Source organism: Thermobia domestica, chromosome 9 (genome assembly GCF_964235325.1).
Source record: "Thermobia domestica chromosome 9, izTheDome1.hap1.1, whole genome shotgun sequence".
NCBI lineage: Eukaryota > Metazoa > Arthropoda > Insecta > Zygentoma > Lepismatidae > Thermobia > Thermobia domestica.
The window spans coordinates 26,706,145-26,732,760 of record NC_137462.1 but is presented as its reverse complement, the minus strand read 5'-3'; the positions used below and the strand labels follow the sequence as shown (position 1 = coordinate 26,732,760).

The following is a 26,616-nucleotide window of genomic DNA, read 5'->3' as shown; positions in this document are numbered from 1 at the left end:
CTTTATTTTTGGAATGTTCTTTTTACCACTCACCGATTCAATTGCAGTAATGATTAACAATGCTCTTCATTCATAAATATACAAGAACATTTTACCTACTGTGTCTCGTGCTGACAATGCATTTAAAGAATTTTATAGTTTGGAATTCGCATAGTTTAGTTTCATACTGTGAAACGATACTCACTTATTATTGGTAGTACTGCTCAGTCTTTATTTAGACTTATTAATAGCAATAGGCAGTTCATTGATAAAAAGCGTTCGCACAAAAAGAAAGGATGTGCATGGAGGTTTCTAAATCCGATCTGGCAATTCTACGCCAATGTACTGTGTTAAACTCGCATAACAATTTAAGTAGAAACAAATGTGCGACAAGTGAACGCGTTTACCATTCGGCTCGATACAGACAATAGCTTGATCAGTATTACATTTGTGAAATAGACCGACCAAGATGGTTCAGTGAGCAAAAACGCTAGACTTCGTTCACGAGTACAAGATTCGAATCCCAAATCAAGGAAATTCCTGGGAAATTTCTGTTCGTGTTTGGCTTAGGAAACAAATCAAACTCACTCAGAACGAATTGAGATACGTTGAACAAAAGTTCTCGTATTTAGAAAAAGAAAATTACTTTTACAAAATTAATGTAATGTATAAAACATCACTTGAAGAAACAAACAGTGTGAGTACATTAAATTTATGAAGAAAGATAATTTTGCAATGCAATAAAGAAAGAAGAAAAATATGAAATTCATACTGAAACAAAAAATTCTTGTAGTAGACAATATTGCATTATTATTACATCATTGATTGCTTTCAGACGTAACAAGGTGAAATTTCCAATCTTCGTGACACAAGCCACTGCTTGTCGCAACGACACAGAATTACTTGAAAGCACGTAATGAGATTATTTACTTTCGCTGGCTTCCACGCAAGAATGTGAGTTCAGCAAAAACAAGCCGAAGAGCGTGAGAATGCCTACTTCATGTACTCAAACGCTGAGAGAAGCTTCAATGTTGGAATTGATTTCCGTCTAACAATAACGAATAATATGTCAAGTTTGCAGTATTAACTCTTAAGATATCTACCACGAGTACACACTGAAGCCATTTGCACAAGCATTTACACGTTAACAAAACCGTATATTCCTTCATTTAAATAATTTTCTTTCTCCTTATGTCTATTTAAATATTCCAAGTATCAACTTATTGCATTATTCACACAAACACAGATCATAAAAAAGAAACGAGGAAGTAAAAATGGCTCTTAATATTTAATTAGCTGCTATGGTTTGGGGGCAGGGGCGGATCCAGGACAGACTTCTGGGGGGGCGGTGGGTTGTAATACTGCTACTTAGGGCTACTTTTAAAAGACCCAAACTCTGGGATGGATTTTTAATTATATATAAAATAAGAAAGTTTTCTCTTCTGGGGGGAGGCAATGGCCCCGATCGCCCCCCTGGACCCGCCCCTGATTTGGGGACAACTAATCAAAGCAAACAGTACTGACAAAATGGCTTTAAGTTTACTAAACCCCATGACGATAATTACTCAATACTGAGCAAAATTGAGCTACTGAGATAAATAAATTCTAAAAGTGTTAATCAAAGCTTTCGCCCACCAGCATTAGGATTTCCTAAGCTCTGTAATTTACTTCGAACATATTTCTTTACTTTATAGTACTACATTTAGTTCTATATAAAGTCTTGAAAGTATATCGAGTTTCCATCACTTTTGTTCGTGATAGAAATGTACTTCAATAACAAGGCATCAACTTCGATAATAATGTCAGTTTTAACTCCAAGTGACATAAGAAACATCAGGGATATCAGTCTGATGAACAATGTTAAAAATGTGCATGTTACACCCCACTTTAAAAAAAAAAAATAGTTATGAATGAATATTATTTCATTTCAAACTATCTAAAGAGATTTAATTTCGTTTCATGCAACGAAAAAAGTTATTTCATAAATGGCTCAGGGCGAAAAAGGACAAAGAAAAAGCGATCCGAGAGCTACTGGGTCTGTCTAAATTTAAGAATCAGAATGGGCATATAAAAGGTTTCGCTGTGTATTCAATATACACACTAACCCTAATTTACGGGCACCATCAGACACGTTATGGTCTCTGATACGCAACTGCATCTACATTAACAGCGCTGCTACGCAACTTTAAAAAACAACCATCAGCATTTTTATTACTTTTCGTTAGGGGAAAAAAGAAAGAAAAATTATGCTCTCATATGGACAAACCATACAAAATGGGATTTGTAGTAGAATAGTTCAAGTTTCATCAGATTGTACTCTCACATTCTACTGAAAATGTGAACTGTTATTACATAAAATACCTAACTGTACGCAACAGAATGTCCTAAAAGTAATATTCGTTATGATGAAGACGGAAACTAAAAGGAATACAGTAAGGGTATTATACAAACAAAAGTAGTAATGGTACAGCGCTCAACTCTGGCGTGTTGAGTTCCTAGTTTGATCCCAGGTCCTGTCAAGAGGGTTCTGTGGTGTAAAAACATCATATGTGTGCGTTTTTCTGGAGGTTCTACAGTTTCTTCCGACTTCTGTCATTCTACTATTACTATCCATCTCATCATTACCGTCTCTCTTAGCCTTGATGTATGATCGTAGACAAACTAAAACCAAAAAATTGTGGCTCGGAACCTACTTTTAAATAATAAATAAATGAAATCTTCCAGTTTCACGTCCCACGAATATGCCTTGTACGCTAAATAAGACTATGATTAATGAAAGTGAATTTGGTAGAATAGGGGACATAGTAGTCCAGTTGGTTAGAGCGATGGACTCATGTTGGGTTCGATTCCCGGCTGGTGCTTCCCAATTCTCAGCGTCTACACAGCGTCGTGAGGAAACTGGGGAGTTACGTAAAAACAAGACGTGATGGCCACTAGGTCTAGAAAGCTCCTGATGCGCCTGTTGGAGACACGGAGTCGCAGCGTACTGACCATGTGTTCGCCGCTAGAATGGACATAGTTCAGCCGGTCGCTAGCGGATGGCGCTGGAGCAGCCTTAGGTTCACAAAATGGGTTGTCACGCCAAGTGTTTAGTCTGGGTTGGTGGTTTGAATTTGGTAGAGTGAGAATCGGGACGGAATGGGAAATCCTCAAGAAAATCCACAAAGTGTTGTATACCAAAATCGTATGATCATTATGAAAAAGACACAAATACTCCTTCAAAAAAATTTTAAAAAAAAAAGAAGACTGAACATAAGGCTGCGGGTAGACAAGTGCGTCTTCTTCAAACAGGAAATAGTTTATTTGGGACGTCGAATTAGTCCAGAAGAAATTAAGCCAGGGGAAGGTAAGATAGAAGCGATCCTGACGTGTCGCAAACCGAGTAATATATCACAACTGAAGGACTTTTTAGGCATATTTTCCTGTTTACCACTCACCATTCTAGATCGAACCAGAGACCCTTCGCAAGAGAAGTAAACGCTCTACCACTGAGACACCGTGGTCCCAGATTCTACTTCAAATTGAAGGGCCCGTTTTATAATAGTCTTGGAAAGGGGCGTTAAACTCAAGTCAACCCAATTCTAAAACAGAAATTAAAACAAAATTGTCATGGAGACATAAAAAGAGTTGCCCGGCGCGGGACTCGGGTTCAATTCCCGGTAGGAGCTCATGTGATTCAGATTCTACGTTAAGCTACAGGTCCACGTTTTATATAGCCTAAGAGCTGAAAGAAAGGGTAACTCGAAACCAACCAACAACGAACAAAAGCCTTACGAGGGGGAAAAAGTATAAAATGATCTTTTTTTAAAAAAATGTTATATTACATCAAAAAGATCTCAAAATTTGAGTGAAAAAAGGTTTTCCGTACACTAAAAGAAGATAAAAACACGACGGAGCTGTTAGTTCCTAGTACATACGTACTCGTATTGCATTCAGTAACAGGCAGGATAATACATATTTCAAACAACAACAGACAAAGCTTGCAAAAAGCACCAAACAAGACAAAGATCCATTGATTTTATGAAGAAAAGAAACGATAATACAGTTCTTTCCCTCTATAGAACAATTATTACCGACATTTCCTGTCGTTAATAACTTTCGTCTCAACAGAATTCATCGACTCTGAAAAAGCATACACACATCCAACCTTATCCGCAGAATCTTAATGGCAATGGTAATTGTTTATGGCGAATGGTAAACAGAAAAGTATGCCTAAAAAAGGCCTTCAGTTGCGATATATTACTCGGTAGGCGACACGTCATGATCGCTTCTACTGGCTTTAATTCTTTCTAGATTAATTCGATGTCCCAAATAAACTATTTCTTGTTTGAAGAAGACGCACTTGTCTACACGCAGCCTGATGTTCAGTTCTTTAAACTTTTGGAGGATCATTAATGTCTTTTCATAACAATCATACATGTCGTGTCTCATTAGTATCACATAGTCTTTAAAAAAGAAAAACACGTAGCCCACGGCAGTTCTCCTAACAGTAATATCAAATTTTTACATATTAAAACAAACAAATGTGCTATCCTATAGTCGCCTGGTAAAACTACAGTGATAAGCGTAATTACAGCTTCGTTTCCTGGTGACAATATTGAATGTGTGGTGTTGACCGAATATCACGATGTACTATTTAAACTAGGGACAGTCAAGTCCGGATTTTTAAATATCCGATTCTGGATAGTAAAATCGGAGGAAATCCGGATTTCGGAGAAAGATTAGGTTTCGGAGGAATCCAGATATTGGAGAAAATCATCGGAGGCCCCAAAGGTGGAGGAGGAAAGACAGTTTCTCTGCCACTGCCGATGTGACTTCCTTCTTGCACAACTCTGGAGTCGCTACTGCTTTAACTCTGCCTAAGATTTCAGCAATTAAAATATATATTGTACTTTTTATCTTCTAGACATCTTTCCCGTTACCATTTGCATCAAAGTTTACCAACAGGTGTTCAAGAATTGTTTTAATATTGCTGAGCTCCTGCTTAGCTGAATTCTAAGCTCGCGTTACTTCTCTGTTTGCTTGTTTCCTTGTATTCCCAATGGGAGAACTGAATTTTCTCGGAGTTAACCCAGCATCATGAGGCAATTGAAGGACTATCTGAACTAAGAGGTACTGAACTTCTGGCCAGAAAGTCAGAAATAAAAACATCTGGAAACCAATGCGTTGAACATGTGCCATCTGGACGGCCGTAACCCTTTATGGGCTATAGTACTGGATGTTTAGCACTAGATAAATTAAATATGGTGAAAACACGGAACCAGCAAAAGGGACCGTTTTCTGGCCTTCTGTTGATTGACGCTCCTAGAAAGAAATTCGTATCTACATAGTTACTTCCCAACATTGGCACGGACATAATAGCTTTGGGACAACCAATACTTTATTATTATTATTATTATTATTAAAATGATGAAGGAAAAGTAATATTCCGTTTACAACTTCTAAAAATAAATAAATAAAAACGAACTGGACTGCAGCAGCATTTGGCTTGGCTACAATATGAGTTACAAAATTAACACGTGTAAAATGAAGCTCTCTCTCTCTCTCTCTCTCTCTTTCTCTCTGTCACAGAAATAAAGGTTTACTTCGTGAGATGTATAATGCCAATTTTCGGCTTTTTGACGGCATTACGGGACTAACACTTAATAGAAACCTCCACGTGGATACAATTAAAATTAACTATTATCTTAGACAGTCTGTAAAATGACAAAGTTAGTTCTTAAATTGTAAATTACGATGAAAATTTGAATGTGTTTCGCAAATTGCAACACAAACCTATGATAGGCCTATATATGTAGATTATGCCGTGGATATATATATAGGGCTAGTAATGCAAATATATATATATATATATATATATATATATATATATATATATATATATATATATATATATATATATATACTTGCATTACTAGCCCTGCCATCTTCTGGCTACATTACTACTTATTCTAACAACATTAAACGATTTAGTATGCATACCACGCCCACTAAACTTAAACGTATATTAATTTGTATATTATTTTTTTAAAAAAGAATCAATACTTTTGGGATCGCATCGTACTAATATATTTATTGTAATTTGTTCCTACCCACATAGATGTGGATTGAAATATAGTAACAAAAACTATTCCGATCCAAAATCAGGATTTTATTCGAAATTCGGATTTTATCCGAAATCTAAAAAGTAAAAAAAAAATCGGGTTCGGAAAATAAAATCTCCCCACTACCAATACAGTAAATGAACTAATGAATCATATGATATCCATACTAATCGGTGAAGCAGTGACAACGTTGCGTCGACCGCAATGGAACAAAGTTTTACAATTGTGCCGCATGATGTCTCTACTTATGGTAATAAACGTAAATGACCCAGGGTTGCACCGCATGTAAACGTAAATGGTCCAGTATAATTCTCTTTCTACGTATTACAATAGAACTGATGCTATATGTGTATGCCATAAAAACAATGGATGGTTAACACATTTCATTCAAAAATTTCGTTTATAATGAAATTAGAACTGGGCGCATATTTGAATTCTAGGGTTTGTAGCTTTCCATTCGCAGAAGGATTATATTTCTCAGACAAAAGGAAGCTTTACTAGTTAAAACACTGCACTAAAAATAAAAGTGTTAATGGAGGCACAGCCAGAAAACATAATTAATATCGGCAACATTGTAGTGTCATTTACATGCATCACCTGAAAATATTTCGAAGTTTATTTTATTAATTCTGAGTACCATTAAACTCGGGTAAATATATGTTTTGTGAATATATTAAAAAAAAAAAAGGTCTCTCTACAAACTGAAATCTTAATAAGTGCACTCTAAAAAATGTTATTAATATATCAGTAACAAGTCCAAGTACGTACACTGTCCAGCCTTATTAAATGCTGGCGTACTGTAAAAATACTAAAGCGTAAAGCAAAAATAATAAACTTTGCATTAACTTTGCTATACTTTATTTTTTGTTCAATATCCTAGGATTTAGAATAGTTGGAGCTGCCAAACAGATGCTGTTAGTGTTACACTGGCAATACTATTTTCCGTTATTTCAAAATCACCAAGGGGCCGCGGTGGCTCAGTGGTACAGAGGTCACTTCTGGTGCGTGCAGTCCCTGGTTCGATCCCAACTTCCGCCAAGCAGGGTGTGTGGTGGACAAACATTATGTGCATGGGTTTATTTGGGGTTCTCTTCATTCCTCCCACTTCCATATCTTCCCCAGCCTCATCGCATAATCTTGAGACGATAAACTAAAACAAACCACCAGTAAAGTGTGATGTCAATTTTAATGTTTTGAATATTCCTGAAATGTCAAAACAGCATATCAAGCAAACCATCCTTGAATTCGGTTAATGACAGAGATACGGTACGTGACAAACGTTTTAACATTTCATCCAAGCAGTTATGCCTTCAAACAATTAAGTGTTTCCTTTCTTTTGACGTACTTCTCTAATAAACCCCGGGAAGGGTCTTCACGTTTTTCAAACTGTTTCTATACTTGTCCTGAATAGTAACATAGTCTCTGACATTTTCCGTTATTGAGGATTTCCATTTCTATCTTCTTCTCTTGTACTGATTAAACGAAGTGTTCCCAATTACTAGTGAATCTGTTTACAGAAATTGACAAGTCCCTCTCCCTCTTCATTTCGTTCACTTAAACCGTATTTGCCCACGACACTACATTCCTGTTTTTCTCCAACAACTGCACTGAAGATTCCCATTACCATGCAACCCTCTTCTCCCTGTCTATAATTTCTTCTATTTTCTAATAATTTTCCTCTACTTCTTCGGTTTTGTGCGAAACTGTCACTGCGTATGTCTGTATCACCACTAGATTCTTCTTTCCTCCCTTAAATCTTAACTTCGTAGTATTGTTAATGAGTCCTATAAAGCTTTAGGATTCATAATTAGAAATTCAAAGGAATTAAATAACGCAGAAGTGTTAATTAAGTTATTTAACTCACTAGTTAGAAGTAAATTAGAGTACGCTACATTAGTATGGTCACCTTGTTATGATAATCAAATAAGGAAAATCGAATCAATACAAAAAATATTTTTAAGGTATTTATGGTACAGCGGCAGACACTTCTAAATGGTACACCTTAGCCGTAAATCTCCATATGGCTGTACCATTTAGAAGTGTCCGCTGCTGTACAAGAGATTCAAAATCTCTGCGTATGATATGAAAGTTAACTATAGTGTTATCCTAAGAGAAAAATTAAATGAAATCTGTAAGTTTTACGTCCCACGGTTATGCCGGTTAGGCTAAAGGAGACGGTGATTATGAGAAATGAGTGAAATGGTGGAATGAAGAAAGTGGGAGGAAACGGGAGAACCCCGAGAAAACACGAGCACGGTGTTTGTCCACCACAAAGTCCACACGGCGCGAGCTGGGATCGAATCAGGGACCCCAAGCACCGGAGGTGAACGCTCTACTACTGAGCCACCGCGCCCCCTGTTATCCTAAGGGAATTTAATTGTATGTCTCTGGTGAAAAGGAGGGATATAATGCATTATGTTTTTCTGTTTAAAATGGTATTATAGTTAATCGAGAGTTTCTGGAATTGTTAAAATTTAGCACTAGTAAATCCTTATGAGTACGATTACCATTTGTTATACCTAAGTCTAAAACAATCTCCCATAAAAATTCACCACTTGTGAGACTTTGTAAGAAACATAATGATATTATAAAATCAGGAATAATCGTGGATTTTACGATGTCTTTGGGAAAGTATATAAAATTGATTCAATTGTTTTTGAACTCTGTTTATGTACTGTAATGATTATATTATCACATTTAGAAAAAAATAGCCTACATGAATGTTGCTATTTTAGACTTTTTTCTTTCTTTCTTATATTTATTTTAATCCAATAGATTATTTAGCAATTTCTCAATTGTATATTGTATTTGTATTCACCTGTTGTAATTGGAGCATTTGGGCTCTGTAATAGGTGTGTGTTAAATAAATAAATAAATAAATAATTCTATCATCAAAATATTCTACTTTTGTGATCCTAGTTTATACTAATACTTAATTAGAGCTCCTTCGTGGCTAAGCGGTTAGCGTACGTGCCTTTGGCATGTGAGACTCGGGTTCGATTCCCGGCGGCTCATGTGGTTCGGATTTCACGTTAATCAGTAGGTCCCGTCCCATATAGACCACGTTTTGTCTTGATAGAAAGAATAGGTATGAGGGGAAAGCATGTATTGGTATGCAAGCTTTTTCCTCATATCTATTCCGTCCACCATTACAAAACTTGGTAAAGTCCTTTTTTTGTCCCCTATAGTATTTTTCGAGATACATTTGAATTGTATACTTTTACCCGACGCCACTCCAGATGGATCTAAAGTTGATGGGAGGGATATCTGGAGGGAATTTTTCCGACATTCTCCCAATTTTCCCTGTTCAAGTACGTTATGGACCCCAATACATAGCAGCTCTGAAAAGCTTGTTTCTTACTGAAGAGAATGAACTATAAACCATTACTTCCAAATGAACAGTGTTGATCCAATAGCTATTTCACTGCGAGTCTACAATTTTCTTTATACTAACAGGATTAATGGGTCCCAGAGACTTACTCCATTGTCCATGGCACCTAAAATTGTTGTGTATGAACATATCTTTGTTATGTTTATCGAATGGACTAGGTTTGATTCGAGTGTCCGGATGACACGTTCATGCCCGTTCCTTGTCAGAAACAATGCCCTTTTCTATTTCTCAACTGTCTACTTTTAACACAAACGGGAAAATCTTACATCCCCAAAGCTAAAACCCTTAAGCATCTTCCTATTCAGTAAGAACTGCATTCATGTCTTAAAAAAAAACTATTGTGTCAACACAAAAATCGGACTGCAAACTTGCCAAGACTTGGCAAATAACGAACTCATATCTTGACTTCTCAAGACAAATCGTCCGCCAGTCAACATCCTCCAGCGGTTTCCAAACAGAAGATGTGAAGTCAGATGAAAAGTATTCGCATTCCTATTTTATATTTGCTTACCCAACAAAGTAAGTTCTTAAGAAACTATAGCTGCAACTATAGCTGAAATCTTACGTAAGTTACTAAGTTGGTGCTTTTTTTTTTTAATCAACAAGAAACTTTCTTAATTTTTTTTTCATGAAACAGTTGTACGTAGTTTTCTGGAGAACATACTTCTTCCACTATGTCGACAGAATGCAAAGAGATGGGAAAAGTTGGAACGAAGGAAGATCTTTATGAGCACCAGACGACACAAACTTCACAACGTTTCCAAATTTTCCTCTTCTCAGAAAATCCTCAAAAGTAAATTACACAAAGTCCAAAAAAAGACGTGAAGAGCGTAGCAGCAAATTATGACACACATTTTCCACACAAATGAACTTGGCTATGAAATAGTTTCATTTCCGCGAAGTTCTGAAAGTTATAATCTTTAAATATCTTTTAATCTTTAAATAAGAAATTTCTATTTCATATTACTACTTCATTACCTTAAATAAAAATAAAGCAGCAAATACTCATTATTATTTCTAACTTGTATTACAGTTTAAGCAATAAAACAAATCACCTTAATCTTCATTGCCTTCATCACACACAATATGAGAAAATTGTCATAATGTATCCGATAAAGCCAATGGTACATTATCGAAAATATTAGTCAGCCAGATATTATTATTATTATTATTATTATTATTATTATTATTATTATTATTATTATTATTATTATTATTATTATTAAAGATAAATGTAATTCCAAAGCTAGGATGAGCAGCATTCAGCACTTCGGTAATGTGACTAAATGTATCTAAATGGTAGGAACAGAAAGGAACGATGCAAGGTTCCAGTTGAATCTTCACACATGAAATCATACATAGTATTAGTGCCTTTGTAAATGTTTCAGGTTGTCTTTAATTCCACTTGTAGAAATAAATAACATCTGAAGTAAGAAAATTATTATGGACATATTTCACTAATTGCATATTTGATTGTTAAAACAAATTCCTAATATTCTTCTCTAAACCGATCCAATAACTCGACCGGCTCTGAACACTTTTTTTCTTTCATGGTAAGTTTTTATACTGATTCTTCCTGCAAGACTTTCTTTCTTCTTATTTTATCTTCAGATGACAAATAATACATTTTCCGATACTTTATTTTGTTGAAACGAGCGTCTACAGTTTGACATGTAAAAGGAAAACGAATGTGTGTGTTTCACGACTTCCGTCAAAATGCTTCCCTTTTGCTGAAACAACGAATGAAAATGCACGCGCCCGTGTGCAGGTGTCTATTTCTATTATTAACTTTCGTAAAAAGATTCAAATTTAAAAGAAACTTTGAACGTGTTTTTCTTGAAGGTTACTATTTTGTTGGGGCCGCGGTGGCTCAGTGGTAGAGCGTTCACCTCTGGTGCATGGGGTCCCGGGTTCAAACCCTGCTCCCGCCAAGTGAACTTTGTGGGGGACAAACACCGTGTGCGTGGGTTTCCTCGGGGTTCTTCCGTTTCCTCCCACTTTCTTCATTCCACCATTTCATTCATTTCTCATAATCACCGTCTCCTTTAGCCTAACCGGCATAAGCGTGGGACGTAAAATTCAAAGATTTCATTTCATTTTTTTACTATTTTGTTGGTTGGGATATTCAAGAACAAGACGGTGAATTCAACTCTAAATATACTCATAGAAACATACAATTATATTAATAGCAAGTCAATTTCTTGTACTATTAATCACTATTCTTCCAGCTCTTTTAAGTATCTCTGGATTGTTAGTATTTGTGGTGAAAAGCGTATAAATACAATACAAAATGTAACTAACTCTATGGCCTATGGAATCCGGAGTTTCAATGCCACATTCACAGAAGTTCTCCATTGACTTCTGTCCCAGTAGAACTGGGTTCAGTTTCTACTTTGTATTCATATTTCTGAGAGATTTATCTTAGTATTGTCCTCCCATCTGCGCCTAGGTCTCCATAATAGTCTCTTTCCGACAAGTTTTCAGGTAAAATTTTGAGTGTCTCTACTTTCTTTATTTCTGGCTACATGACCTGCCCATCAGAACCTCCTACAATTAATGACCCTAACAATGTTGTTGAGGCGCCAAGTATCAAAATCCGCCACGTCCATTTAGCTCAGTTTCGAGTAATCTTCGAAAATGAATCTCCATATATACGCGTACAAAGTCCCATATTTCAGCTACTGTTTTAGTATATATTAAGCTTTTAAACAAAATACTGTTTCCATGGAATTCATTTAGATCAAACATATAACAGACGATATATAACTCAACTCCGGTATATATTTAAAATAAATGGATTTGGCAGGCTTTGATACTAGGCACCTCAGTTCCTCATTATGAAGTTTCCGCCATTCCACATTCCCGTGCCTCCTTGAATATTCGGGTCAGGAATTTATTTTCAAATACTTCCAATTTGCGTTCTTCCCTTAAAGTAAGCGAACATATTTCGCAACTGCACAGTACAACAGGCATAATCATCTTCTTTATATTTTAACTTTAAATTCTTTGACACGATTCGCGAATACAAAAGATTTTGAACTGAATAACACAAATTCCCTGCTTTCAGTTGACATTTAATTTCTTGGAGGATATGGTTTTGGTCTATTAATATTAATCCTATATAATTCAAAGTGTCCACTTTGTCGACGAAAGTATTATTTGATATTTTAACATATTTATCATTTTCAGTATTACGGTAACGGCTAATTTCCATCTATTTAGTTCTGTCTGCTTTACTTCTGAACTTATGTCCCTACAGGCGTTTAATAAAACCTCTGCATTTTCTTCTACAGGGTGTCTACTAAAATTCCAAAATGAAATTTCGTGACCTTTTCTTTACCAAATCATAAAATTTCCTAACATTTTCGATAGCGAATTCGGGTGCGAATTAGGCCGAATTTTCATCCATGCGATAGGAACGTGCTTTACTTGCGATTTGGTAGCGTCTAAAGCCGACCATAGACATTTTTGGTGGTGAATTTTGACGTTTTATAGAACAAAATTTTCCAATCTGCACTTACATTTGCACAGTTGAAAAAAAAAATCGTGACCCAAACGCTAAATTTCGTGACTTTTTCGTGACATTCGTGACCGATAGACACCCTGTTTTATTGTCCTCGTATCCCCAATCAGACTTTACACCATCAGCGTAAGCCATAACCTGTGAAGCTACTCAGTTCTAGGCCCTGGCTGCGGCTACATTTGCTTCCATATAGCGTATTCTAGAACAAAATTGAATAATAATGGAGACAATGCATCTCTTTGCAATGCAATATATATATAACTTTTTTCTGGAAGATGCCAGTACTCATCATGAATATGTTATTATAGCAACTTCTACACTTTTAGTTTATCGTACGACATATTTGTGTTGTCTCTTTATCATGTATTGCTTTTGGTATCAATCGTAAAGTGATGACATTGGAACAACCATGAGTTTGTGTATTTACTATCGTTAAACTATGTGAGATGCCATCCTACTATTCTGATGAACCAATGCATAATTTGTCCGTACAAGCACAGAAGACCTAGATGAAGTTACTGTAAGCTTCATACGAGAGAACATCCTTTCACATTCGCTGGAACAACCCTCCGTTTGACATTCGCACAGTTATGTTTTAGTGGAAATAGTATGTTCGGGACTTCATTTTCCCGAAGGTGCTCATTGGAACTAAGAACTGAGTCACTTTCACTTACGCAGAATTTTAGCTGTTGCAAAGAAAAGCGTCAATGTCTAAACAAATGGAAGAAATTAGCAGGTGCTACAAACTATTAATTGGATTACATTTTAAGAGTATATAAGTAATATACTGTTGTTCTAGTTTTAAAATCGATTAAAACTGAAAAAATCATTTCATAAATACCAAGATGAACAAGTAACACTGTCACGAATACACCATTAGAGTGTGGTATGTATGGCGTTATATTTTTTCATTATTGAAACTGGATGTAGTGGTAGATTTCTACCACTTCCGGATTTGACAGAGATATTAAAGTGGGAATGGAATATATTCTTAGGACGCCTAATTGTTTGCAGAATACCGCTTCTCGCTATCTATACGGTTTCTACTCTACAGTGATCAACGTTAAAACCGGAAATGTTTGATTTATAAAACTTTCCGTCTTAGTGGAAAGATGAGAGTGGAAATGGAGATATTCCTGGGATGTTTAACTGATTACAGAAAACCTCTTCTCACTACCTATTACCGTTTTTACTCTACGGCAATCAACGTTAAAACCGAAGTGGTTGATTTCTGTCACTTCTGGTTTGGATAGTGCCTATTCACTTAACTCGATTTCTATCACTTTCGATTTCGGTAGAGAGTTAAGGGTAGAGATTAAATGTATTCTTAGGACACTTAATCGATTGTAGGAAAATTTTCGATTTGAACATTATCTCCACCAATAAACTCGATTCTTACTGTTTGATTCCCTCAACATCCTGACAAAATTGATGGTGGTCCATCACGAAGTTCTTGAGATTTTTTTGCCTTTCAGACGGACGGACAGGGTAAGAATATGAATTAGTTTTGGTTAACTAACTCCTTTAAAATGGTTAGTGAAGTTGCATTCTTTAACCTCAGGAAAAAAATGTCGGTACTACGTGCCGTCATTTAAAAAAATCCTGCTTATATAAAAATTAATAAAATAAAATGTGATTTTGAATTTTCCATGCATATACCCCGTAACGCGACATTTCCTCATTGCAAAAATGAAATGAAATCTTTAAGTTTTACGTCCCACGGTTATGCCGGTTAGGCTAAAGGAGACGGTGATAATGAGAAGTGAGTGAGATGGTGGAATGAAGAAAGTGGGAGGAAACGGGAGAACCCCGAGAAAACCCACGAGCACGGTGTTTGTCCACCACAAAGTCCACACGGCGCGAGCTGGGATCGAACCAGGGACCCCAAGCACCGGAGGTGAACGCTCTACCACTGAGCCACCGCCCTCCCCCCATTTCCTCATTGCAGTACTACGTAGCTCGTAATCGCACCTGCAACTAGACTCCTATGTTCTATTTCACTAGCAATTATCCCTCTTAATGAACATGAAAAGCGACAATTCACTTTTGAGAACGTTTTCGCAATAGTTTTACTTCCAAAACTAAACGTTTGAAAAACATGAAACTAAAACTTGACCCTTTCACCGAAAGAAAGAGTAAACCCAAACAAATTGTTTTCCTTCAAGACACATGGAGCGCGGATTTCCTCGTAGATCCTTCTAAAGCTCTCGGGCTTAGGGCTTGCACTTTCCTCATTTCCTCAACAATCAGGGTCAAACACAGCTTGTATTTCCCTGAAACAACATATCACAGTAGCTCCTTTTGTTCCAAACTGATACTGTTTTCGTTTTAACAGATATTTTGAAAAAAAAAAAAAAATCCATAATAAAGTTAGCATTTAGCAGTACTGTACTAATCATGCGAATGGCTCTGTCGGAAAGTGGAGGCTTTACATTCTACTTTAAGAGGGAATTATTCTCAAAAGGCTTTTTGAACACAACAGCTTTATACAAATAAATTAGTTATAACCATCGAAGTAAGTCATAAAAGAATGTTTATATCTGATTTACATAAATAATAACCAATAAATTACAGGATAATTAATTAGTGTTTTCAAATTCATGTTCTACTCATCAACCTGACATAGAAAGAAGGGGAAAAAAAAACACATCAAATTATCTTTTGTACCTTCTACTTTCAAATCAATTATTTTGCAAATAAAAAGCTTTGAATCTGAATGTGCTTACTTCTACATTCTTAAATAATGCACCTATATAAATAAAAGATTTTTTTTTAAGTTTAACGTCTCGCGTTTATGCACCAAAGCTAAGGGAGATGGTGACAATGGTGGAATGAAGAAAGTGGGAGGAAACGGGAGAACCCTGTGAAAACACACATTATATAATTCCACCATAAAGGCCCACTCTGTGGGAACTGGGATCGAACCAGGGACTACACATCAGAGGAGAGCGGTCTACCCTCAGCCTGGTGGCATTTCATTTTTATAAAAATCACTTCTCCAATGAAGATTGAAGAATGTGCACAGAACTTTACATATTCTTAAACGTTAACAACAGGGACAATATTTATATTTTAATGTTACCATTATATAAGCTCTTCTGTACTTAAAATCATTTATTATACTGTACTTTACTAAACTGGATGTTGTATCTCTTGCTACAAGTAAATCACGTAAGCAATAGAACCCCATTATTTATTGGGATAAACTATTTTCAACCTTACGTGAAAAAGACAGCCCTACGTTTCAATAGAATCACACTTTTCTTTGAAGGAACAATAATATACGACGATCTTGCATTCTGCAATGATGACCTAGAAGATGAACAAGATCAAGGCCAAATCATAGCAATGTAAGTCTGCAAACCGGAAACCAGAAACGCTTATCTCATTATTATTACGAAGGAGGTCGAAAGACTGGGATTGAACAAAAGCATCAGATATTTGACACCTCGCTTGACCAGCATTTTTCAGCATGAGATTAGTTTCTCTTGAAGACTCACTACTTACAGTAAATATCCACTGTTACTCTTACAATGAAGTTGATTTTGATTGTTCTGATTTTAGTGACTTATTTGCGCTTAGTGCCAGGTGCTTACAATGTGTCGCAAGAAGAGGCGGAAAAAGTGATCGTAACACGGAAAGCCGTTCTTAAGCCTTTAGTTTTCGAAGATCGAGTATTGATTGAAACCGAAAGTGATGACAGCAGTCAAGCAGTTTCAAGATCGCGACGAGATTGTAGTTGTCCTAATGAAGAAAAATCACCATCATATCCTGGACTTCCATATCCTTCGAAACCTCGCGTTATGTATTATAAACGACTACTCCCCTACAGCAAACCTGCTTATCAAGGTATTCCTAAACCTCACTACGAATATGAGGTACCACCACCGCCAGAAATTCAGTACGAGGGAGGACCTGCTTATGAAACAGAAGATCCTCCACAACCGCAAACATACCATCCTCCACCACCATACCCACCTCTTCCACAATATATTCCCTCTTTACAGCCACACTATGAACCTCCTCCACAATATCCTCTTCCTCCACCACTACTATGTAAATTGTCTTCATTACCCCCATATTTATCCCATCCTGAATATCCTCCTCCTCCACCACTACCACCATATATGCCTTCTCTTCTTCCTCCTCCACCACTTTATATGCCTCCTCCAGAGCAAACTCTTCTACCTTCACAACCACAAAATATGCCTCCTATAGAATATCCTCCTCCTCCTCCTCCTCCTCAACCACCATCATATAAACCTCCAGAATATCCTCCTCTTCCACCACCACAACCACCATATAAACCTCCTCCAGAATATCTTCTTCCTCCCCCTCCATCACCATCATATAAGCCTCCTCCAGAATATCCTCCACCACCACTTCCATACAAACCTCCTCCAGAATATCTTCCTCTTCCACGCCATTTCGTGTACCACCATATTCCTTATCCATCCGTACCTTACCCTATGATTCTACCATCCGACTATCACAATGAACAACAGGAGAAATATGGGGAACACTACCCTCCCGAATGTTATCACACACCATCATATGCTCCTTACCCTCCGAATGAGTATTCACAATCCTATGGTTACAAAAAGCATTATTATTTATATCCTGCACCTCCTGAATATCCACCACTACCACATTATCCTGTATCATACCAATACCGGCCATATTACAAACGGGTCACACTGAAGCATCCAACTCCGAAAGCAGAGACAAATTATCCTCAGCAAGTATCCACAAAAGAAGCTCCTACTGACCAGCCTGATTCGCCTTATGTACCACCATCATATCCACCACCAGCAGCTAAAGATGAATCTCCGAAATACAAGCCTGAGTATCCAGAACGCCAGCAGGATCACACACCACAATCTGAATACCCTGTTGACCAAAAACCAGACGAGACATACATAGAAGAAGCACAAGCACACGAACCACCACAAGTGCCCGAAGAATTGCCGGACTATATACACAAACATCCCGCTAGAAAACCATTACCGCCAATTTCACTTACTTGTTTAATTCATCCTCAACATAAGTCATCCCCTTATCAACTCGCGACATTCAAAGTAGCTGGAGTTACACAAGAAGCTATGAAAGTGTTAAAGAGTAATCCAACAGTGACAATTATAAACAAAAAAGATGACACAAACAAACAGTCTAATAGTTCAGAAGTGCTTTCAAGTACGAACAATTGAAAATACAGAATTGCTAGTTGTAATGAAGCCGGCCAAACATACAATTGAATTCTAAAAGGTAAGATAAGTACTATTTAAGTAAATATTATCTGTGTACAAGTACCTAGCTTTTAACCATTATTTAACAATAACATTTACTTATTAGGCTATTTTCTTAAAAAGAATGACTAAATAAAATTCAATTATGTACATTAAGTGAACACTATATTATGCTTTTCGGTCAGTTCTACGAGTATGATCTTTCTTATGGTTTAAAAAAAAAAAATCGTAACTGTAGAACGAATAGAATTTTTCCTGGCAACATGATTTTAGTAAATCTTCTCGGGCTATCGGCCAGATGAAAGTATTGACATCCGACATTTCGAATGCAATATCTGCATTCAAAATGTTGGATGTCAATACCTTTACCTTTTGATAGACCGAGAAGACTTACTAATATCCTACCTATATTTGTTTAGAATTTAATAAATCTTCACATGAATCAATTTTATAAGATTAACACAATATAGTTTATAAGAACAAAAGATTAATTGCAACAAATAGTGGTGCAGAATTGTTAGTATCAAAGCATTTCATCTTATGTAATTTTGAAAAATGTAGTTGAAGATTTGACCGAAAATACCACAAATTATGATTATTACATCCTCTTTAGAGATAAGTCTTCAAAGATGTGACAAACCTCTATTGTGGCAAGTATGATAATATTGGGATTATGTACTTATAAATTTTGCGTTTTATACAATTATATTATTATTAAGGTACACCCATCAATCCCAGTGTTATCAGTAACAACAAAAAACTAATACAACATAATATTCTAGAAGTAGTTTTGCAGTTACATTTTTTTTTTTTTTACACAATGTCTGGCAATAATTGCATCAAATTTGAATTATCTTTTCTATACATTAAGATCGCGATTTCAAAATCAATATTTACCGTATAGAACGGGAATATTTGTTTTACTATTATGGATAGTAAAAAGTAATTCTGAATGGTGATCATTACAGAATTATAATGCATATTTAAAATAGAATTTCCTGGTACTGAGCCAACTGGAAGGTATTATATTATTATTATTATTATTATTATTATTATTATTATTATTATTATTATTATTATTATTATTATTATTATTATTGAGTTTCAAATGTAAATGGAAATATCTGAACTAAATCAAAACTGAACTCCTTGACAACATTCCGCAAGAGATTTAGATAGCCAGATAGTGTGTGTTTATACATAATAATTACTCAAAGTAGCAGTTGGAAACTAACTTTAACCAGAACTCCCGTATCACTGCTGAAAAGTGAAGTTAATCTTCAACCAATATATTATGGGTACCACAGACACACGCACTACGTTTCGGTTAATTAGAAGCTTTTAACTACACTTCTATGACAAAAACCTATTGAAAGGCAAATGTTGGTGCGAGAGGTCCCGAGTTCGATTTCCAGTGGGACACTTGGTCGAGAAAGTGTAAATGCTTTTTCAGGCCTTGCCATCCTGATTGAGGTTTTCATGGGTTTTCCTCATTCACACCAGGCAAATGCCAGGATGGTAACTAACATATAGTTCCCAGGCCGCTTCCTTTCTTCCACGATCTTTTCTTTCTTCTCTTTCCTCGGATCGTCAAGGGACGTCATCCCTCATATGTAACAGGCTAACAGCCGTAGATGCCGAAAGCCCAGAAATCTAAATCCTAAGAAAGATAAATGTGGTTATTATTTTTGAGCTCGACAGCATATCTGACAAATATTTGATACGGAAATGAAAAGAATCTTTTTTTCGTATAATTTTCAATGTGTTGTACTCACACATTTCGAATGGTACTATTTGTATAATGCGAAAAGTACAAATTTAAGAAATGATGTTTATTTCCACTACAACTTTTCCAGGCTATTTTAACTCGATGGAATTGCCTCTACACACACACATTTACACAATGTAGGGTACCGTGATGGAAATAACAATCACATAAATTAGAGTAATGACATTAATTCAAGCTCTAATTCAGTCAATAGTTTCATAATAAATAATAGCTAATAAGTTAAAATGCTTGTTAAGCCAACATTTACAAAGATTTACGAATTTATTTTACTTATTATTATTATTTTTTTTTTAATTACAGACTTTGCATTACGACTGGTCTCAACAGATGGACAAATTCAGCTTTTCAGTGAAATTTTCTAAATATCAGCAAGAGATATTACAAAAGAAAAGTGAATGTGAAAGCAGTAGTACAGACTTTTGTGAAATATTCTTAACTGTTTCCAAAATATGCCGTAAGTGGTTTGCAAACATTTGCAAAGTGAAAATTCGTTTTTAAAATATATTAAAAAAAAAAAAAAAAAACTCTAATAAGGACTACCATTAGAAAGAAACTGTTCTATTATTTAACTCCTATTCAGTTTTAAAAGTTGTTCACGAAAACAATAGAAGTTCCAATGTAGTTATTAACAATTTTTGCAAAAATAAATATATCACATTACTCTCACAAATTATCAATATGATAAACAACTTGTGTTCTGTCCTTTTGTTTCGAGCGCAAGATTCCAGTATAAAGAAACAGGCAAGTAAACAACTGTCAATGTATTGTTTTAAAACTTTATTATGCTATCGAGAAAATTATGATAAGTTATTTAAATATCGACCAGTTCAGATCTCCGACTTTGGATTCAATTATTGTTATATTACACTTAAATGAAATGAAATGAAATTTCTAGCTCTACATCCCACGTTTTTGGTCTTTAGGCTAGAGATGAATGATTAGTGTAAATGAATGAAATAATTGGCGAAATGAGAATGTGGAAGGAAATGGGAGAACCTTCAGAAAACTCTAGGACACGAAATTGCCTACAACAAATTCGCATGGCCAGAGATATCAAACTAGGAAATCCTCGCACTACAAATAAGCAGCTACCACTGATTCCCCGTCCTGCCGTAATATACTTAAATAAAATATATTGAAAGATAAGTACAGTTTGTCTTTCAGGAGTATAATGGTAGTATATTTGAATATGGAACGGTTTTGAAGTAAAACTCATAGTACCCCACCTACTGTGTCTTGAATAATCTCTTTATTTAGGCACTGTTTGTGAAAGAATTCAATTGCCGTTAAAGAGTTCCTTCGTGGCTAAACGGTTAGAGTAGGCGCCTTTGGCGTGGGAGACCCGGATTCGATTCCCGGCGGGGACTCATGTGGTTCGGATTCCACGTTAATCAGTAGGTCCCGTCTCATGTAGCCTCGCTGCTGAAAGAGATGTTAAACTCAAAATCAACTTAACAACTCAATTGCCGTTAAATTCAGCTACGTACAGCCAAACAGGGTACTTAAAAAATAAAACTTTGTTGCTATTTACAGAAACTTCTTACGTGGGGAAAAAATATGATTGAGGCAGGTAAGTGCTCGTGTTAAATACATACCAGGAATCGACTCTGGGACCACGCGCGTCACAACTGAGTGTAAGACCTTCAGGGAAAAACTCTTTTGAGTTGAGCTCTTACGCTTATTTCGAAAACGGTTTAACTGAAATATTTAGATAAGAAGGGTACATAATGTTTTCTTTGGTTTCAGAAAAGTGTGCAAGAAACAGATGCATCCGACAGAAAAGATGTTCTATTTCAAGAATTTTAATCCATTTACCATTAGAAAGTACTCGTTTTAATTTCAGGTATAAGCTCATCATTTATTTGATGGTTACAATAATTAGTAAAGAATACAAAGAAATCCACTTTGATAATTCAACAGTAGTTTGATGACGCACAACGTTTACGTACCACTTTTCTTTCTGTCATTTCTTAGGAGCACTGAGGAATGAATAAAAGAAAAAATGAAATCTGTTTTACGTCCAACGCTTATGTCGTGTAGGCTAAAGGAGACAGTGATGAGAAATTATTGAAAAAATGGGGGAATGAAAAAAGTAGGAGGAAACGGGAGAACCCCGAGGAAACCCACCCACACGGTGTTTGTCTACCACAGTTCACTTGGCGCGAGCTGGGATAGAACCAGGGACCCACGCACCAGAGGTGAACTCTACCACTGAGCCACCGCGGCCCTATGAAAGAAAGAAAGAAAGAAAGAAAGAAAGAAAGGGAGGAGTAAACTACGAATATAGTTATTCTGATCCTTCACGAAAGATAATAGCCAATGAAGGAATAGGGAAAATGCTATAGTATTCATTTTTATGATTACTAGTAGGTTTTTTTAATTCATAATTATTCTCTAAGATTGTTTTACTAATTACTTTGCTATCTCCCTCAAGGTATACCAAACATTAAACTGCTCTCACTGCCGTTCTAGTGGCTAGCGAGCACGCCTTTGGTGCATAGTGTCCCGGGGTCGATTTCCTGTGGGAGGGTCTTAAAATTTGAAATTCGTATTACGGTGGTTTGATTTCAATCTTAAACTGTAGGTTTAAGCTCATATGGCTTTGGTGCTCAAAAGGACGCTACATTCCAATTCAACCAAAACATTGAAATCTCAATATTTACATTCCTGTAAAATACGTATTTATACTAGGAGATTTAATGTTAACATATTCCTGAGAAAACTAGTAGAATAATGCGGAATCGTTCATTAGAAACAAAAATAAATACGACGTAAATCCCGTCCCACAAATAGATTTGTGTTTAGTGTCTTTAAAAATGTAAAAAAATAAATAAATAAATGTAATTTTTCACTTTAGCGTCCCACGTTTATCTCCTTTAGGCTAAGGGAGACAATAATTAGAGCAAATGAATAATGATGGATGAATTGATGGAATGAGAATGTGGGAGGAAATGGTTACCTTGAGAAAACGCACGATCTTGTCTACCACAAACTTACTAGGCCCGGGATCGAACCATGGACCCCTCGCACCAGAGGTAAGCGCTTTACCACTGAGCTATCGCAGCCCACCTTAGCATCGAGCAAAAGACCCATCGCAGAAAAGCGCTTCCGTACTAAGCCAAAGTCCCATCCCCCTTTAACGTAAAGTCACCAGAAAGAAATGTCAACATATTTCTATTAATTAATCAGTGGTCACCAGGACTTCTTCGGTGAAGCTTAATTTTTTACAAACCACCTTGCAATTCTCCCAACTGTTCCCAAGAATAAATGAAATAGAGGATTTTGTATCCAATCTAACGTGGAATCAAATCTCATCTGATATCGGAAGTCTTAATCTGTATTATTATTATTATTATTATTATTATTATTAAATAATAATAATTATTATTAAATAATAATAATAATTATTATTATCATCATCATAGTAACTAAAAAATAAATTAACTGTACTCTTTGCCTATCAAAATACAACGGTTCAATGCCGTATTCACAAAACCTCCCTGGTGACTTCTGTGCTTTGCAAACTTGATCCAGTTTCTATTTTGTCTTCCTGTTTCTACGAGATCCATCTTAATATTGTACACCAATCTGCACCTAGGTTTCCCTAATGGTCTTTTTCTGATTAGGTTCCCAGTTAAAATTTTGAAAGTGCTCCTAGTTTCTTCCATTCTGGATACATGACCTCCTAGACTTGATGACTGTAGCAATGTAAGGTAAATGGCATAAATTATGCAGTTCCTCGTTATGAAATTTCCACCATTCCCCATTTCCGTCCCTCTTGAATCTCAATAAATGCCTCAAGATTTCATTCTCAAATACTTTCAGTCTGTGTTCTTCTGTCGAAGTAATCGACTTCGAAAGAATTCGCGAAGAGAAGAGAGTTTGGATGATGATGATGATGATAATAATAATAATAATAATAATAATAATAATAATAATAATAATAATAATAATAATAATAATAATAATAATAATAATAATAATAATAATAATAATAATTATTATTATTATTATTATTATTATTATTATTATTATTATTATTATTATTATTATTATTATTATTATTATTATTATTATTATTTTCTACAGTGAGTCTTCAATTATGTCTATTACAATCTCACATATTCTGGGATCAAACCACGATCCTTCTTTCACAAACTGAAAGCAAACTAGAGATAAAATTTAATTTGTTAGTTTTAATCCCAAACTTCGTTTCTGCTCATTAGGTTATTACTGATAATAGTGTCGTACGCAAGAGAGGAGTGGTTCGTGGTGTTTTAACCCTCTCCCCCTTCAGCAAGATGATGTGCAAAAATAAACATTTATTATATTAATACGCCACTGACTGATATTCTTTTAACCGTAAATCGAATCCCCTAGTTTCAGATTATTTTTTAGGCGACCACATCAACCATTCACGGTATGAAAAATAAAACGGGTATATTTTTATTTACACACATAATTAGACACAAATACAATATTTTTATTTACACACGCACACTTAGAAACAAATACAAACAGTAAATTGCTTCAAGGTCTGATAATGAAAATCAAATAAATTCAACTTATGTTTTGGTGGTTATTATAAATGAAATTTTTTTTGATTTTTAAAAAATTTATTTATTCTAAATGTGAAGGCATAGCTACCAGACCAAATACGGGTAGGATAACAGAAAAACTCACGACTGGGCTAACGATGGATCAAACACAAGTCTTCTGCTTGTCGATTTACTGAAATAAACCAAAATCTTTACTTTCTACAGAAATCCTCTGTAGGCTAAAGAAGGCCAAGATTAATGAAAATGAGTGATCCTAAAAGAATTACCAACCGCACACACACACACACATTATATATATGCTATTCATCACGAACTGAATTGTCAGTTCTACGACAGATTCTGGAAGTGCCCCCGTTTTGATTCAATGAACAGCAGTATTGCCGGGTGCATGTAAGTAAGAGTTTTATCACGATAATTTCCAAGTTTCTTTTTCATTGTTTTCAGGAATTGCATAATGTGGACAGATCCTTAACACACCTTTTGATGCACTGAAACATAAATACTGTTGCCAATTCAGAATGTTAATTTATGAAAAATTCTTTTTTCCATTCCATAGTTTCCAAGCTACTGCAACTATACAAACCGAAAATTTACGACAGAACATCTATACATATGTTATGAGTCAATTTACGTGTCTTGTAAAAAATGATTTACACCTTTGGTTACATCTGGCAACACTGTGTGGTTCCTAGTGTACTTCAAACGTTGCTTCCTAGTTTAAAAATATATGCATGAACAAGACTTAATTTGGGTATAACCATTATTTGTGTTCCGGTTCAAAAGTTCTACTATCCCAAACTCCGATTTGCATTGTATATTGGACACCCTGTATATATATAATGTCCTCAGAAATATGGCCCCACGCATCACAAGTGAGCGCTGTATCATTAAGGAATGGTGTCCCGATTCCAATTTACTGAGATAGCAACAATAATCTCTTGTCACTTGTTCCTCGCAGTTTAAATAACAAGACAGATTCTGGCTACTCTATGTTGTAGCATGCTGACATGTTACGTACTCACTTTGAGTGTGGAATTTTCTATATAAGCAATCTAACTGCAAACTTAAAACTATAAATACATTTCTTCACATAACACTAATGTGGTAGAACAGCTGAAAAGAAACCACCACTGAAATTTGCTTAAGTGTAGCTGCTATAGAGGAGTCATTAGATGGTGCCGAAAGTTTCTTACCACGTACGGACGGAGAAAAAATGCAGCCCTTACTTTAGTGCTAGTGTTACCAATTTCCGTTTTACACCACTAAGAAAACCGGTACTATAGATGCACTGAAAAAACTTTAAAACGTGAGTAGTGGCAACGCCACTGCGAGTTGTCAGAGACCTTCTCTTGCTGGCTCCTCCATAGTATAATAGTATAATAGTATAGCAATAGCCATGAAAAAGTTATATCTTCAACGTTTCGAGATTATGCTCTTTGGGCTAAATGCGACGAATACCTAATAAAATCTCAAACATCCTGAATACCTGATGAGATGAAAATAATGATAGGAAACAGAAGAGTTCTGAAAAATATCATGGCCAAGATTACAAGTTCCCATACCGTAGGACCGAACAAGGGCTCCGCATCAGAGTTGAGCAATCTACCACTGAGCTACAACAGCCTAGATTTCCGGTAATCTTGCTACCATTATTCTGTATGTACTGAATCAGAGACGGCGTGGATCAATGAAAACTTGACCCATGACCCACTGACCCACCACCTACCAAAACCCATGTTATCAACTCTGATCCACGATCCACGCCCTCCTCTTTACTGACTAATGAGTTTACACTCGTAATACTGTAAGGCTGTGAGGCCGTGAAATTATCGCTAATCGGAGTTTGAATTTCTACGGTCAATCGCTCAAACATCAAAGACCGGTGGATTTGATTTTGACGATATAAAATGGTAAAGTGTTTGTCACGAGCCATATTATGATAAATTCCAATTTAATTATCATACATAATTATTTCTTTGTTAAATTACAGATACTTTTCAGTGGAAAATAGGATGAAATTTGAAA

The 26,616-nt window shown here is 35.7% G+C and overlaps 2 protein-coding genes across 7 annotated transcripts in view; one reads left to right on the top strand and one right to left on the bottom strand.

The window, feature by feature from the left end:
• The window catches only part of Srrm234 (Serine-arginine repetitive matrix 2/3/4), a 391,760-nt gene that overhangs the window by 192,898 nt on the left and 172,246 nt on the right, over positions 1–26,616 (bottom strand). The gene's annotated exons all lie outside the window — the stretch shown is intronic.
• Positions 16,471–20,708, top strand: LOC145694495 (uncharacterized). The gene is made up of 2 exons (XM_081770799.1): positions 16,471–18,262; positions 20,333–20,708. The coding sequence occupies exon 1, from the start codon at positions 16,531–16,533 to the stop codon at positions 18,202–18,204; it is 1,674 nt and encodes a 557-aa protein (XP_081626925.1). The 5' UTR covers positions 16,471–16,530; the 3' UTR covers positions 18,205–18,262; positions 20,333–20,708.

Excerpts from the sequence above, each read along its gene's own strand:
- LOC145694495 (XM_081770799.1), top strand. The coding sequence starts at position 16,531 with ATGAAGTTGATTTTGATTGTTCTGATTTTAGTGACTTATTTGCGCTTA.